Source organism: Cibotium barometz, chromosome 28 (genome assembly GCF_041138505.1).
Source record: "Cibotium barometz isolate CiBa-2024 chromosome 28, ASM4113850v1, whole genome shotgun sequence".
Classification (NCBI taxonomy): Eukaryota; Viridiplantae; Streptophyta; class Polypodiopsida; order Cyatheales; family Cibotiaceae; genus Cibotium; species Cibotium barometz.
Window position 1 is genome coordinate 32,614,606 of NC_141073.1, and position 16,332 is coordinate 32,630,937.

Sequence of the window (16,332 nt, forward strand, 5' to 3'; positions counted from 1 at the left end):
GGCATACGGTAGATTGTCACGTTCTCAAGGAAATCGCATGCTTGCTTGAGAGAGAGAGAGAGAGAGAGAGAGAGAGAGAGAGGGGGGGGGGATTGCATGACAAGAGAAACTGGCAAACGTGACAAACAAACTGCCACTTAACGAAAGCTTTTTTTTCCAATCAAACCAATGCCAACAAATAAAAAATACGAGGTTGAATATATATTGGTAATGGATTAATTCACATCGTCACCTATTGACTCACTCTCTCTTTCTATCATCTGTCCCTCCCCCTCTCCACACACACACACACACACACACACACACAAGCATTGTCTGAATCTTTACTAAATAGAATGGCTACACACTTGGGGCTCTCTTGCGCGAAAGTGTCTAATGGACTTACCAGAATTCCTTTCGACCCTTTACCCAAACTTTTGATAAATGTATACCCTATACTTTCACAAGAAGTTTTAGACAAATTCCCACCATAATTCCCACATTGTGAATTATGACAACATCATGAGCTTCTACGAGGGAGGCAACGCATACCTAGCTAGGTGCGGTTGGGGGCAGGGGACCGCCGACAGGGGGGGCCGGCGATCCCCTGCCCCCAACCGCACCTAGCAAGGTATGTGGTGCCTCCCGAACGGAAGCTCATGATGTTGATCGCTATAGGAAAAACAATGGAAAAGAGCCCCTTTTCCTACATAGGAATATGTCTAAAACTTCTTGTGTTTTGGGCACTGATGACATTAGTGGAAATGTCACAGTATCTAGTCCATACTATGCATGATGGCGTTGATGGCTTTATAGTCTTGTAGATGACTATCTATGAGTTTATTACTTGCATTCATCTAGGTATGTGTACCCTAATCCACTTCCAACCCAAGATCCAGATCAAACCGATCATGGGCACCACAGCAAGTCACAGTGGATATCAAACACAAATGGTAAAAAGTTCTTTATTTAGGCAAAAATCTGCACATGCAAGTAACGATTTCATAAGTATGCAAATATGAGAAAATGGTTCTCCCATAGTAGCGAGTGTGATAGCCATAATGATGCACACACACGATAAAATCACCGGCATTAGAGGCACGTGTTTCTTGAAATCATTGCACGATGCATTATGAAACCATGTAGAGAAACCTCATGCTTGAAATGAAAACATACATGCATTGCTAATTTAATTGATTGAAGCCTACTAATTTTCAGTCTTGAAATGAAAACATACATGCATGAATTGGAACCATACATGCTTTGAATGAAATCTGGTAAGCCTAACCTTTTGTGTAGGGTTAAGGATTAATGTTGTGATTAACTGTTACCTTACATAGTGCCCTTAGAAAAGTAAGCAAAGTGCAAATGCCTAACACCTACTAAAAACTAATCATTGGGGTGCCCTTAGCTCCTTAGCTTACAATGCTTACGTTGTTGCATATTTTAACATGCCATGTTTATGTCATCCTTCCTATAGTGTAACCTCTAAACCCATCCCTTTATCCTTACTCTTATGTTGTTCCCTTAAGTTGCCTTACATTATGCCCATTGATGTTAAATTTACAACATGATTAAGTGATGAAACTGTAGGTTCTTAGATCTTGAAACCATCTGGATTGGAGTCTTGGTCTTTGTTTCAGCTCTTCTGCACCCATACATTAAATCCATGTATATGTGTGTTTTTTTTTTCCCTGGGAGGGGTGGGGTGGGGTATATTTCAGACACTTACAGGTCGGTCGAGGATTACCATGAGGCGCGGGGGCGTGGGAGCATTGCCTTTTGTCTACATGTGCATTTCTAGAAAGTTTGAATGCATTGCTAGGACAAAGCTTATAACCCGAATGCTACATACATTACTTGAAATATCCAGAACATATGTGCATACGGTTCGGTACAGCAACTCCTAGTATTATATTTAGGAGGATAAAGTCAGCCCAAAGTCCACATAAAGAATGTTAATAGCAACACAAGAAGATGCGATCTACCATTTGCAACAAACTTAAGTAATTGAGTTCCTCAAATGAAAAGAGCTAAACCAAAAGATAACAGCCTATACTCGTTCCATTACACTACACTAACACACCATAGTGTAGAAGTGCCTTCCTCGAATGAAAAGAACTTAATCAAAAAGATAAACAACCTATAATCATTCCATTACATCCAAAATTAGATTGTGGAAGTAAGCTGCAGCACTCAAGTCAAACAAAAATGCACCAAAGTCGAGCAAAACAGCCATAGGCAATACTTGCTAAAAAACCTGCAATTCAAGTGATTCTGTTAAAAAAGCAAATACCGGGCAACCATCCATAAAACCTGGCCAAAGTTAGTTACAAATTCAAAGACCTACAGTCAAGAAGGTTAATCAAATTAGCACATCATTACCTAGAAGTATACAACAAAACCCTAGTAATAGGCTGAATCAAGAAAAGGACTAAACATAGTCAGCAAAATAAGTATTTATAACCATGTTTAGTCAGCAAAATAAGTATTTATAACCACCCTAGAAGCCATGGTACATTATGGTTTTCGAGTTCAAAAGTAACAAGGTAGGTTAGTACTAAAATGCCTTGAAAAAACTTTATTATAGTCTAAAGGCAACACATATTTCCATACATAACCAGTAGGCCAAAAGTAAAACATACTTTTTCAGAATAAACTCCTTACACATGTGCTCACCGCGTAGCCTAATAACTATTAGTTTCAGGCTGAATAAAAAAGACTACACATATTCAGCAAAATAAGCATCTACAGCCACAAAAGAAGCATGGTATACTACAGTTACCAAGTAACCATGTAGGTTAGTAGCTTTCATTACATAAGCAACTAAAATGCATCAAAAAACCTTAATACTAGCTCAAAGGCAACACATCTTCCAACAGAGAACCAATAGGCCTAAAGCAAAAAACTCCGTACATTAGTGCCCACCGCGCAGCCTAATAACCAAAAGTATTAGGCTGAGCAAAAAAGACTACACTTAGTCAACAAAATAAGCATTAATAGGCATCTAAGAACTATAGTTTCAGACACTTAATCATAGGCACCTAAATGAAACAAAAAAACTGTATTTCAGCTGACAAATGCAAAGGTCGAATAAGCAACACTACGAAAGACCTAAAGCTACATTAGCAAACCAATACACCATTACAAAAGCATCTTTAGAAGACCTTAATACATGGGAAGAATGCAAAAGAGCTATAAGCTGCCTATTTTTCATAGAAGACAGATAATCTTCAGTAAACGCAGCCCAAAGGTAAACCATTTTCAACTAATAACTAGTAAGCTATAAGCCAAACTTACATTTACAGCAAAAAATCGAAGTTTGTCATGTAGGGTCCTTGTCAGCAGACCCCTCACATGCTGATTCTAGGCTCTCTGCACTCCTCGAAGACCCTCGTAAAACAGGTCTCCAACCAATGCCAGGACCTTCAACTACAAAAAGCAACTTGTGCGACAAACACATCGCCTCTCCCTATCCGGTCTGAAGTCACAGCCATATCAGTTGCCCCGTCCAACGGCTTACATATAGGTCCAATTACAATGTCATAAGAGTGTATTGGAGTCTTTGCTCTCAGCTTTGGATCTTGTGCCATGTTACCAATGCAAAATTCTTTCCACTCTTGAGACGGCCTGGAGAACCAGAGTATATCAAAGGCCCTGGTGTCTCCAGCAGGAGGTTTCTGCCCATGCAAGACCTCCCCATCAACTTTGAACTCCAAAACAGAGATACAATCTCCAACACACCTTCCAAGTTTGTAGTGCAAGGGCCACTCATACGCATGGCGGATGGAGTTGCATGCATAAAAGGCAGGCATTTTTGAGAACTCGCTCCCTTCCACCTTTGGAGTGATGCCCTCAAATGCAAACGAGACAAGGGAAGATGTCCGTGTCCCATGAAAAAGACTCACAAAACCTGGTGCCTGCTCGCTTTGCCGGTCATACAACCTCCTAATGCGACCCCCAACTCTTTGTGCAAAAGGGCCAGACCTGTCTTTCAATTGGATTCCTCTGCCTGAGGTGCCTCGAGGTGGCATATCAAAAGCAGGAAGCTGCACTTTGAAAGTGTTGTCTTTCATGGAGGGAAAATGAGCTGGCCCATCAGCCTCACCCTCAGGTCCACCACCTCCAGAGCCTTGGCCAGCATTCCCAGAACCATCCCCCTCAGCTCCACCACCTGCACTAGAACCACCCCCATCAGCAGAGCCATCCGCCTCAGCTCCACCACCACCTGCACTAGAACCACCCCCACCAGCTCTACCACCTGCACTAGAACCTGCAAGTGAGGTGTGCAGAAAATAGAGAGAGAAGGGGGAGATGGAGAGGACACAGTATTGGGTCCCAATTACCCTCTGTAGGGCCCCCACCACGGATGGTGTATTTGCTTTATTAGAATGATGTAAATCTGAAAACAAATACAGAAAACTTGACCTTTTCTTGGCTGGAAAATCCTGCCCTTGACCTGAATCCTTCACCCTTTAGGTTAGCAAGCCCTTGGCTGTCTTGGCCCCTTGGTTTGCTTGAGCAGTTGGTGCAAAATGAGATGAAAGATGGGATTGTGGACCTCTTCTATTTATACTACCCTTCAGGGGCAGTCAGCCAGCATAAGAGCAGGCGGCCAGCATCAGATATGTCCCACGACTGGATATTCAGCATTTAATGCTCAAAAATCCCATTAAATGCTGGAAAAATTCCCATAAATCCTGCGCATCACTTCCTGGCTGGCTGGTCATCAGGCGCCTGCTTCTGAAGGGCTGGGCACACCTTTTGTCCACAATCCCAGGGCTGGACAGCCCCTACAGCCCCTCCATGGCTGGTGGGTTCAGCCTGGGCCTTCCTGGCCCTCATGGGGGTGGTTCTACACCATTCCCATGCCCACACTCAGATCCGGGGTAGCCCTATGGACTGGCCCTTGGTCCTAAACATAATCTACTCAGTGATCTGGCATCCGGTACCATACCAGATACACAGAACCACTGACATCATTCTAGAGGGAGACTCACAGCGCGGACTGGCACTGTTTCATGTGCAGGACAGTGCACACCTGACCTTGGACTCATGTGCAGGACAATGCACACCTGAACTCGGACGACTGAGATGGATCCCTGGCTGACTCGTCCCAGACTGGGCTCACAAGGGACCAGTTCACCATCCCAGGTCCTGCACCTTCTGTATAGAAATGTCTACGTGGCATCCAAGTGCGGGATGCACGTGACAAGTCTCCTGCTGGTGCAGTCTCCTCCTCTCTCTCACTACTCCCCTCGTCCTCCTCCCCCCCAAGTGTAGCATATCTCGGGCAAGAAGTAGCATAGCACGATGTACAACACTCGAGCCTCGGATAGCTGTAATCTAATCCACATGTATCTCACCTCTGGGTCCCGTGCTACCACCTATGCTCGCCCCTGCATCTCTTGCCTAAGTAGCATAGCTATACCTCCTGATCCTCGTGCATTGCTCTGTCTCGTAGTCCTCCTGTACGCTAACTCCCACTGGTATCCCTCCACTCTGGGTAAGCCTCTCTCCGGGCTCTGATGTGTCTCTGTGAGTAACAGGATATCATGTCCCTTCATTACCTCCTCTATCCGTCGTCGGTGTGTCCATAAGGCTCCGTTGTAGTTCCAAACTGCAATGTGTATCCCCGGCTCTGGTAGCTCGTGATCCTGTGTCTCATAGGTCGGATGGTGCTAGTCGACGGTCTTGCCATCAATGAAGACACGGCCGTCTCTATAAAAAGCGCGCCTCCCCTCTCTGTGAGCCTGTGTGATTCGCGGCATACATGTCTTCCTATGCTTAATCTGCATCTTCGTGAGATCATCATCAAGGTAGATGGGATCTCCTAAGAGGTCACTCAATATCACCCTCTTCCACATGAATGCGGTCCTCTCCACCACTGAACTGTAGGACGAGTGCCCTCTCCTTGGAGAGGTCTTTCCCTACTCTCCATGCTTTCGTGAAGGGGAGGGGATCTTCTTCTTTGTAGCCTAATTTCATGCATAATGCCCGGCCATCTCTCTCGGGTGTGGTGTTGTGTATGCCGGTCACTCTAATTTTGAGGCGCCTTGATTGTCTCATCTTCTCCTCCTCCAATGTAGATTGTATGAGTTGGTGTTCCTCCTTTTGGGCCTCCTTTGAAATTGCCGTCCCTCGTGAATCCTCTCAGGAAGTTGTCTCAAAACTGCAGTTATAATTTTCTTTCCAGGAAGAATCCCAGCGGCCAGTAATGTCGCGCAGTGGATTAAGTCCATCCTTGGAGGATGCTTTGTAGAAGGAGTGTATTTTGCTTCCAGAGGCTTTTATGAGGTGCATTTATCAGATGCTTCGTGCAAGCAGAGGCTTCTTGAATTCTCTCCTCTGTTTTACGGGAAGCAGATGGTACATGCTATGCCCTGGTCCCCAAACAAGGATTATCAAAGTCTTATACGACATCATTGTCCTGTATGGGTTGAGGTTGTTAACTTCCCGGACTATATGCATGAAGAGTTGCCTGGCCTGGCTGCTTCTTTGCGACAGGTCATTTGTCCTCCACGCCCCATGCGAAACCGTAACAGGTTCTACATTCTCTGGGACACTGATACCACTCCTTCTATTGCAGTGGAAGTTGAGGGAGTGCAATTGGGAAAAAAGTATTTTGAATTGAAGTGGGGTGTGTTTGCAGGAGCTTGTTTTGCCTGCCACAAGTTTGGGCATCTAGCCTCTGAATGCCCAATGGTTCTGCATGCCGCCCCAGACACGAGAAAAGAATGAGAATTTGCAAGCTAAGACAGCAAATACAAATGGAGCAAAGAATGCCAAACCAATCAATCAGGTGCAGTCACTTGCTGGAAAAGGAAAAGATAAAGGAAAAGAGAAGATGAAGGAATCTGCGGGGATTGATCAGGATGGTTTTCAACAACCTAAGAAGGTGGTTATATTGAAGCAACGCCCCCTTCAATCTCGTCAATGGGATGCTTCTTCTCCCTTACCAGGACAGGCTTCTACTTCAGCTCCTGTCCTTCATAATTGGGTGGGGGTTTTGAAGAAGAGCATCCCCATATGTTATTCAGAAGAAGGGGATAATGCTATGTCTTTCATGGGTCATGATGGAATGCAGCCCATGCAGGCAGAGGCTTTGCCTCTCTGATGTCTTGTTTTTTATATCTGATACTTTGCTGTATATACCTCTTTCATGCCTCAAACACTTAAGTGCTTTACCTACAATGTACAGAGCCTGTGCAATGTCTCAAAGTGGAGGCTTTTATGGAATTATATACATAAAATGCAGCCAGATATTGTTTGTTTGCAAGAGCATAATCAACACTCCATGGTTGGTCATCATGTTTATTTTGGCGGTTATGATATATATTATGCTGGTACCACTACCTACTGAGGTGTATGCATACTGGTTAGACATGAGCTAGAGCCTCAGTTAGCCTTCAATGACAGCAGTGGCAGATGGATGGTCATACAGTGTAATGTCAATGGTGATATTCTTGAGTTTGCATCAGTCTATGCTTCCCAGACCTCTGCCATGAGGGCTTCATTATGGGATTCTTTATGCAGATATCCATGGAGATCCAATGCATTCATCTGTGGAGATTTTAATAATTCCCCTCTACCAAGAGATAACACCACTTCAAGATCTCATATGCTATCATTGGAAAGGTAGAAATGGGACAGCATGCTTCTTTCTGTGCAGGCTGAAGATTTATGGGTGCTTCTCCAAGGGTTAGTGCCTGGATATACTTTTCATCATAATGCACTTACTACATGCTGGGCAAGGCTTGACAGATGGTATTTGTTTTACCCTCAACAATTTGCAGATTTTAGCCCTCATCTCCTTATAGATTTCTCATTGGGCTTGTCAGATCATGCCCCATTGTGGATGAATTTGCAGCTTGGCATGCCTCTGGATGATTTGCCACCCCTCTCCAGTAGATTATTGCATGTTAATCAGGCTTATTTCTGACATCACTATTTCCAGCAAATGATCAGACTTGCAATTCATCCCTTGCCTTTGCATGCCCAGGAGGACATGAATTATGCTTGGGACAGCTTTGTCTCTCGTATGCAGAATGTCATTAGGGAGTATGGCAACTGGCATATGACTGAATGGAGGAATGAGGTTAAATGGGCAAAAAGGACAACACAACAATTGATTGAATTTTCTTAGTTAAGGCCTCTCTCTGATTCAGAAAAGGATTCCCTTTCACATGCTCAGTTTAAATTGACTGTTAATGATCAGAGGAAATTGCACAAATGGCAAATTAGGGCAAGAATGAAGCCCCTCATGGATAAGGGCTGCTCATCAAAAGCAGGGCTTGCATGCTACTCGAAAGAAAAACTCATGCCTAAGGGTAAGGAAGCTAGATGGCTCTTGATCGCACTCTTTCTCTGATCTCCAAGATGAAGGCCAGAATTATTTCCAGAAATTATTCTCCACTCCTAGTTCCCTATCAAATCAAATGACTGAGGCTAGGACTGAATTTTTTTTTTCCGAGAAAAGATCCTTTCATTAGTTATATAAAAACGCCTGTCATTAGTTATATAAAAACGCCCGAAGGGCTACAAAAGGCTCTCTCCTGCTCATAAGAAAACAGAGCAGAGATCAAAGCAAGGCAGCCAGGGAGACTCTCCCTAGGTGCTAAAAGGTACAAGTATCAGTACAAAGAACTGAGGGGCTATATCATACAATAGGAGGGGGGAAAAGCCAAACAGGTGGCCTGTAGTGCCAGCGGGGGACCCCGTGTGAAGGGTATAGAAGGGGCCGCTGCGCCAAGTGGTGTGAAAGGCCTGGCGCCGCAAGATCGCCTCATCCGAGTCGCCCCAGATGCGGTCCTACTGTCCTCGCAGGGTGTGGATCAACTCCTGCCAAATCCCCCGAACAATCTCTGTTGGTGGCTCCAATCTCCCCTCAAAGGCCCTGAAACACCGGGCCCTCCAGGTGAAGCAGATGGTGAGGCTGCTGAGGAGAGCCATCGTAGATCCCTCTCGTGTGTCCAGCTGGCAGACAAGAAATACGGTGAAGGAACCAGGCGAGGCTGGCCCCTAATGAATCTGATGGCCTGGCTGTCCTGCTCCGTCTCATAGCCCATAGCAGGCCCTGACGAAGTCGACCAAGCAGCGGCACCCCACGTATACATACCCTCTGGAGAGAGGGGGGCCAGAATGCGCAGCATCCGCAGCCAAATCTGCTGCGCCTGAGGGCAGTCCCATAGGCAATGTCTCTGAGGCTCCATAGGGTGGCCGCATCGGACGCAGGCCACCGGAAGACCGCTGTAGACAAGCCAGGTGCCAACTGCAGAGCCCCTGTGGCCACTCGAAAGTCGAGATCCTGCGTTCCTGTCGACTAGCCCAGACCCTGGTCCAAAAATCCTCCAGGAACTCCTTTGAGAGTCCCTGTTGCCGCCAATGCCCCGATGCAGCTGGAGAGACTATCCTCCGCGCCGTCAAAATCTGCCGCCTCAACCGAACAATATACTGGAAAAAGGTGATCTCTGCGGCCTCCAGGGATGCATAAGGATCATGCCACTCGTACTCGCCAGGGTCCCACTGGAGCCGGGCCAAGGGGCGCGCTGCATATGCCCATATGCGCCAATCGGAGTCCACATGTGCAGGGTTTGGGTCAATATGCCACCTCCGAGAAGCGGCGGCCACTACCCGTATCCTCTAAAAGATGCACTCTGCAACCAAAGGCGACTCCACCTCCACTCTCTACAGTCTGCCCTCATCCATCCTCAGTGCAAGCTCTGACAGCAATCAGGATCTCCAACTGCGTAAAGGCTCCCATCCACCGTGGGGCCACTAGCTCGAGAGGCGTGAACCACTCCTCAGTGAGTGCCTCCTGCATGTCATCCCTCATAATCACCCCCCCTCTGAAGTGACTCAACCTCTCCACCTGGATCTCCTCTGGAAGACTGCAGAAGGCCTGCCAGTATCAAAAACTATGTGCTGGGCCTGTCTCGCCGCCAAGGGTCCCCAGGCTAGACGAGGCCGAGAACCCAGCATATGACCCTGCTCTACGCGAACCGCTGGGTTCCAGATGAGCGGCTGTTTGGCCCGCTCCTCATCACAAGAAGGAGGTCTCTGAGAGAGTCCCGGTCTCAGCAACTCCCAAGCTCTCAGGATGCTCAAGGCAAATCTGTCCTCCCAACCTCTACTGAGGCCTGTCCTCCTCATCTCTATGAAGATCCATCGTATCTCTGGTGCCCAAGTGCCCCTTGCTAGGGGAGCCCGAGCCTGCAACAACCACTGCAAAAGGAGCTCTTTCCAAGGCTCACCGCCTAGAAGCAGCCCCCGAACAATAAGCTTCTCCAATAAGGCTCTACTCTGATCAACTGGATCTATAATGCCCAAGCCTCCCTGGGCCAACGGAAGTGTAATAACTGCCCAAGCAACCTTAGCCCGGGCTGGCTGACCATCCCGCCCAGACCAAAGAAAGTTCTTGATCAGCCTCTGTACCTGGCTGATGCAAGAGCTCGAGAAGATCCAGCAAGACGTGATGTACCACATGGTCGCTAAAAGCACCTGATTTGCCACCACCACCCTCCCAGCCAAGGAGAGCCGAGCTGTACTCCAATACAAAAGCTTCTTCCGAATGCTCAGAAGAAGCGGGGCAATCTGCTGCTCAGGTGACAAATCTAGTCCAATCTGGCATCCCAAATACCTCACTGTTGTGCCAGGAGGAATCCATCTAAAACTGGAGTCTGGGCTCCATGCCGGAGTGGGAGCGCTACTGATCCAAAAGGCCACGGTCTTGCGCCAATTGATCAATGCTCCCGAAGCTGCACTAAAAACCTGGAGCGACTGCTCTGCCCGCTGAAGATTGGCCTCATGGCCATGCAAAAAAAAACCCGTGTCATCAGTAAACTCAGCATCGAGCAGGTCCTCCCCCCGAACTGGGAGCTGAAGTCCTCTCAAACCAACCTCCTCTGCCGTCAGATACATGCTCATAGCCTCAGCAAAGAAGAGAAAAAGAAACGGGACGAGAAGACACCCCTGACGGACTGATCTAGTCAACTCAAAACTCGGCCCCCGTCCTCCAGCAACAATCAGCACCTGGCTACGAGCTGTGGAGTATAGAGCCGCCACCCCTCGAATCCAAACTCGCTCAAAGCCCAGGCGAAGCATAGTGCCCTCTAAGAAACCCCAATCGACTCTATCGTATGCCTTCTCAAAATCGAGAAGCATCACGACCAAGTTCTCACCAAGAAATCTAGCTCGGGCCGTCGCCTCCCAGAATGTGAAAATGTTGTCAAGGATACTACGCTCCTTGACGAATCCTCTCTGGGTAGCATGAATCAACTCCCCCAGGAAGGGCTGGATCCTCAAACTCAAGGCCTTTGCTAAGACCTTGTAGACAGTGTTGAGGATCGTAATAGGTCTCCAATGCCGAATATCATCTGATACTCCCTCCCCCTTGGGGATAAGAAAGATCAAGCCCTCTGAAAAGCTCTGTGGCATCACCCCAGTGTCCAAAACATACTGAAAGCCCCTGCGGAGGCCTGGCCCCAAAAGGTCCCAATAGCACATAAAAAAGGCAGGCATCAGTCCGTCCTCCCCTGGGCAACTATGGCGCGGAAGGACCCTCAAGGCCTCAGCAAGCTCTACCTCTGAAAGAGGCTCACCCTGAACTGTACGCATACGATCTGTGACCCTCCTCTGCACATGGGCCCACACAGTGTGTCTGCAAGCATCCTGAGCCTCAGTGGCTGGCTCCTCTGAAAGCAGGTCCCTGTAGAACTCAGTGGCAATGGCTCTAATCTCCCCGGGCTCAGTGGCTACCCATCCGTCCGGCCTCCCAAGCTGTCGGACTCCTGCTTGAGCATGGCGGGGTCCAGTAATCTCAAAAAACTCCCCAGTCACTCTATCACCAAGCTGCGTCCACTGAGAGGCCTGGCGACGATAGTAAAACTCATGTCTCTGCTCCTCTGCCTCTCTAACCTCCTGGCGTGCCTGGCTCAGCTGGGACGCCACCCACTCACATGTAGGCTGCTGGTCTTGAAGGCGCTGAAGCGAAGCAAGGCTGCGTCTCAGCCGCTGCTCCGGCTCGCGAGTCTCTCCCAACCGTGTCAAGGCTGCAGCGTGCAAAAAAGAGCTGAGCTCGATGAGTCCCTGGGCACACTGGCCTGTTGCATCCTGGGGTTAGAGCTCTGATTGTCATGCCATATCCTCTCAATGTCCTCAGGCGAGACTAGGATCTGTAAGTACCCTCTCTAGGATCCTCAACTGCAAGCTGGTCTCCCGTGTCCTCTCCTCGAGTGTCAAAATAACTGGGGCGTGGTCTGAAAAAGAGGTGCCAGCGAGAATGCCAACGGAGCCCCCTCGCTCCCCTAACTTGTCGCCCACATAGAAGCGATCGATCCGAGATAGATTGGTCCCTCCCTGCCGACGATGTGACCGAGAGAAACTAAGACTGTCCTGAGAGCGGGAAAAGGCCTCATGCTGCCATGCATCAGTGATCCTCAGTGACATGCAAAATCGCTCCCAAGCTGCAAGCTCCGTATCGTGCACTGTAACATGACTGCCTCCCACTCTATCGGCCGGGTCCTCAAGCATGTTGAAGTCTCCCCCGACGCACCAATATGCGGCCTCTGGCAATGCATCCGTAACCTGGGTCCATAACTCTGCTCTGGCACTAGCATGGTTGGGCGCATACACATTGAGCACGCCAAAGAGCTCATCATGCGTCCTCAGAATGACATACTGTGCTCTACCAAGCACAATGATCCCTCGATCCACAATGGCCTGCCGCCATACATCTGCAATGACCATGCATACTCCTCCCTGCCCACCCAAGGGACCAAACCCTGCAGACCAAAAGGTGTCCCATCTACCAGGCATCACCGAACCATATCTCCGGATCCTGCTCTCACCCAAATGGTGCTCCTGCAACATCAAAATATCAATATTGCCCCCAACCAGGCATCTCTGAAGCTCCTGCCTCAAGCAACCACGATACCGTATATAATGTGCGCCGCCAAGGCCCTGTACATTCCATGAGATGATCCTCATGGATGACCTGCTGAGGTGGATGCTGTCTCAGCCATGCGGCGGGCCTTCGCAAGCGGCTTGGATGGAGAATAGTCCCCATCCGAGCGGCTACGAGTCTGCCCACCCAGTGTGCTGCAAGAATCTCGGATCAGGCGCCAGTGGTGGCTGTGTCCCATGGCGACTACCTCCCGCTCAGACATAGCAGCCTCGTGTATGCATACATATCCAGGGTCGCGTGCTAAGTCTGCCACTATACGAATGACCAAATGTCGAATCCCTAAGGCATCCACACTCCCTGGATCAAAGAAAAAATGAGCCAACTCCCATAGTCTGCCTATCACATCTGACACCTCCAGATCGCTCACATGATGAGAAAACTCAACTGCCTGAGTCTTCAAAGTGCTAAGAGCAAGATCCATGGTCCACTCCCGCTTGCAAGGGCCACAAAGAGAGAATGAGAAGGCCACCGCTGAGTCAAGTGCCTCCTCCCCGCGGGCCGGAGGTATCACTACATGCACTCTAATGGGTGCTGGCTCATGGGGGCCCTCTACTCCAAAAAGCCGTGTGAAGGAGTAATCAAGAGCCTCTGAGCGTTGCCTAGTGTCGAGACGACTCAGCCGACTGCGTATAGAGGATAGCCGTGAAGCCCGAATCGGCATGGTGAGTCTCCTCTGCGGTGCTCGAGCAAGGTCGGTGCTCAATGTCCTCCGGACTGCAGGTGAACGCCAGGGGACTGCCAGGGCCTCCTGGGGAACAGAACTGAGGCGAGCGGGGGGAGTGGAGGGGGGCAGAAGAGCGTGGAGAAGGAGCCGCTGCCGAAACCGGAGCAAGGACGGGAGGAGGCAAAGGTGGAATCGAGGCGGGAGGGTGGGACGGGGGAGGGGGGGGAGGGGGCGAAGGAGGGGGTGCTGGCATCTCCTGGTCCTCAGTCGGTTGCAAATGATCAATGTTGCCTGGCAAGAAAATCAGTTGCCGCACTCTTGGAAGCATGGCATAGTCAAACTTGTGCCCAAAAAACATCTGTGTGACCATATGTCAGATTGGAGGCCTATTACTTTGATGCCTGTAGTTTACAAACTCATTACCAAAATGATTGTGCATAGGCTTCACAGGATACTGGATGCGGGACTTCATCCTCATCGGTATGGGTTTGTACCGCGAAGACAAATCCATGACAATATATCCAATGCCTTGACTGCAATTGAATATGCTAAGTATTCGCATCAAGATGTGCTTATATTGCAGGTGGATATTGCTAAGGCATTTGACACTGTTCAATGGGATTTTATCTCTCAAATCATGACCAAGTTGGGCTTTGGTCCCAAGATGGCAAATGCAGTTTACTGGCTTTATTCTGGCTCTACTTCTCAGTGCATTCTTGGGAGTTATCTCTCTCGGTCATGGACATTGGGTCGATCAGTTAGACAGGGCTGTCCTCTTAGTGCTCTCTTCTATGCCATTGCGACCCATCCCCTTTTAATGTATCTTGATCATCTTACAAACACAGGACAGATGACTGGTCTTAAAATCCCTGGGGCTGCATCTTTTTTGGCACAAGCATATGCTGATGATTCCTTCTTTATGCCACAGAATTCTTCCCGGGAAGTTCAAATGCTTATGACCACTCTTTCATTGTATGGCTTGGCAACGGGATTGCATGTCAATTTTGACAAATCTAAATTACTTCCCCTGCAACAATGTGACTGGCATTCTATTCTTTGGCCGGGTCAGGTGGTGCATTCCAAAGATGTAGTCAGGCATTTGGGATATCCCATAGGATGGCATATCACCAGGAAGCAGCAGCTAAAATGGATCTTCCAAAGACTTCAACATAAACTGGAATATTGGAAGCTTTCTACTTGGCCTCTTCATGTCAGGCTCAGAATAGTACAGTCCATTGTAATGTCCTATGTCCAGTTCTATTTGCCTTTGCTGCATTGGTCCTCCAGGGATATTTCAGCCTTTATGTCTCAAGCTATGGAGATGTTATGGAGGACAAAAACTGCTGTGAAAGCATTGAGACTGATGAAGATGGAAATGGTGTGCTCTCCTAGGATGCATGGTGGATTTAATGTCCTCAATATAAGATATCATGTACTTGCAAGGAAGGCGACTATGCTGCATACTTTTTTCCGCCAACAACAGCCATGGACTTGTATGCTAGCATCCATGTGTGTCAACATGAGGACTTGTGCTTATGGTCATTGGATTACTGATCATTGGGAGGTTGTCATTGGGAGATTTGTAGGGAAGATACCTGGCTGTCCTTTCTCTACTGCTCTGATACTTGACTGGAAACAAGTACTTTCTAAGGTCAAATGGCCTCCTGATAATTGCTCGGGGAGAAACTCAATGAGGAAAGAAAGTATTCATTGGAGTGCCATCTTTGACATTCCACTCGCTTTACAGGAACCTGTTCGGGCATACAATCTCATGAAATTGGGAATTAGATACATACATGATGTGGTAGATGATCAGGGCTATGTCTTATCTTTTCCTTAGGCCACTGCTTCCTATGCATTGGGAATGCATCATAGGTCTATATGGAAGAAAATTGCTGATTTATTACATCTTTTTCTACCTGTTCCTCCTGGGGCTGACACAGACAAGCTTACGGATTGGCAATTGCAACCCTCTGCTACATGCACTCATCCTGTTCCTCTTCCCGCCTTAACCTCCATCAAAGCTTACAGGCTTCTTCGGCCTGCTCCATGGATTCAGCAACATGCTAATTCTCTGTGGCATATAAGGAAGCCCCTCTCATAGTGGCGGAAGAATCTCGGGATGTTATGGAAGTGTAAAATGCCATTGAAACAAAGACTTTTTCTTTGGAGATGTATGACAGGCACATTGTCAGTGGGGGTCACACTTGCTAAACGTCGCATTGCACCATCCACATGTTTAAGATGTCAGGCTCCTTCAGAGATTGTTCTTCATTTGCTTTGGCACTGCCCATGTTCTAGGATCCTCCTCAGGAGAATTTCAACTTATCTTCGGCTCCGTTTCCCGAGTCGCAGATTTGGGAAACATTTTTGGCTCTTTGGCAGATTTATGAGGTCTTTGTCTCAATACTCACTATTTCTCTCTTGGGTGAGATATTGGGCTCTTTGGACAATCTGGACTGAGCATAATTTGGCATATACTTAGGTCGGCAGATTCACAAGTCATATGAATCTTTCCAAGCCTCATTGCGGCAATCCTTATATGATGCCTGCCATGAGGGTGATATGGATGCTTCTTGCATAGAGCTTTTCTTTTTATGTTTCTGATCTTCGGGATACTCTCCATTTTGGAGACCCCCCATCATGTAAATTTATGAGCATATAAATATACTGCACTGGATGTTACCAAAAAAAAAAGAGTGTGTGTGTGTGTGTGTGTGTGTGT

The 16,332-nt window shown here is 47.9% G+C and overlaps 1 protein-coding gene across 1 annotated transcript in view; it reads right to left on the reverse strand.

The window, feature by feature from the left end:
- Positions 1–2,215: 2,215 nt before the first annotated feature.
- The window catches only part of LOC147622754 (uncharacterized), a 72,658-nt gene continuing 58,541 nt past the window's right edge, over positions 2,216–16,332 (reverse strand). Inside the window, exon 5 of the mRNA XM_086822382.1 lies at positions 2,216–2,239. Within this exon, the coding sequence (XP_086678508.1) occupies positions 2,231–2,239 (9 nt within the window). The 3' untranslated portion in view covers positions 2,216–2,230. The remainder of the gene's footprint in view (positions 2,240–16,332) is intronic.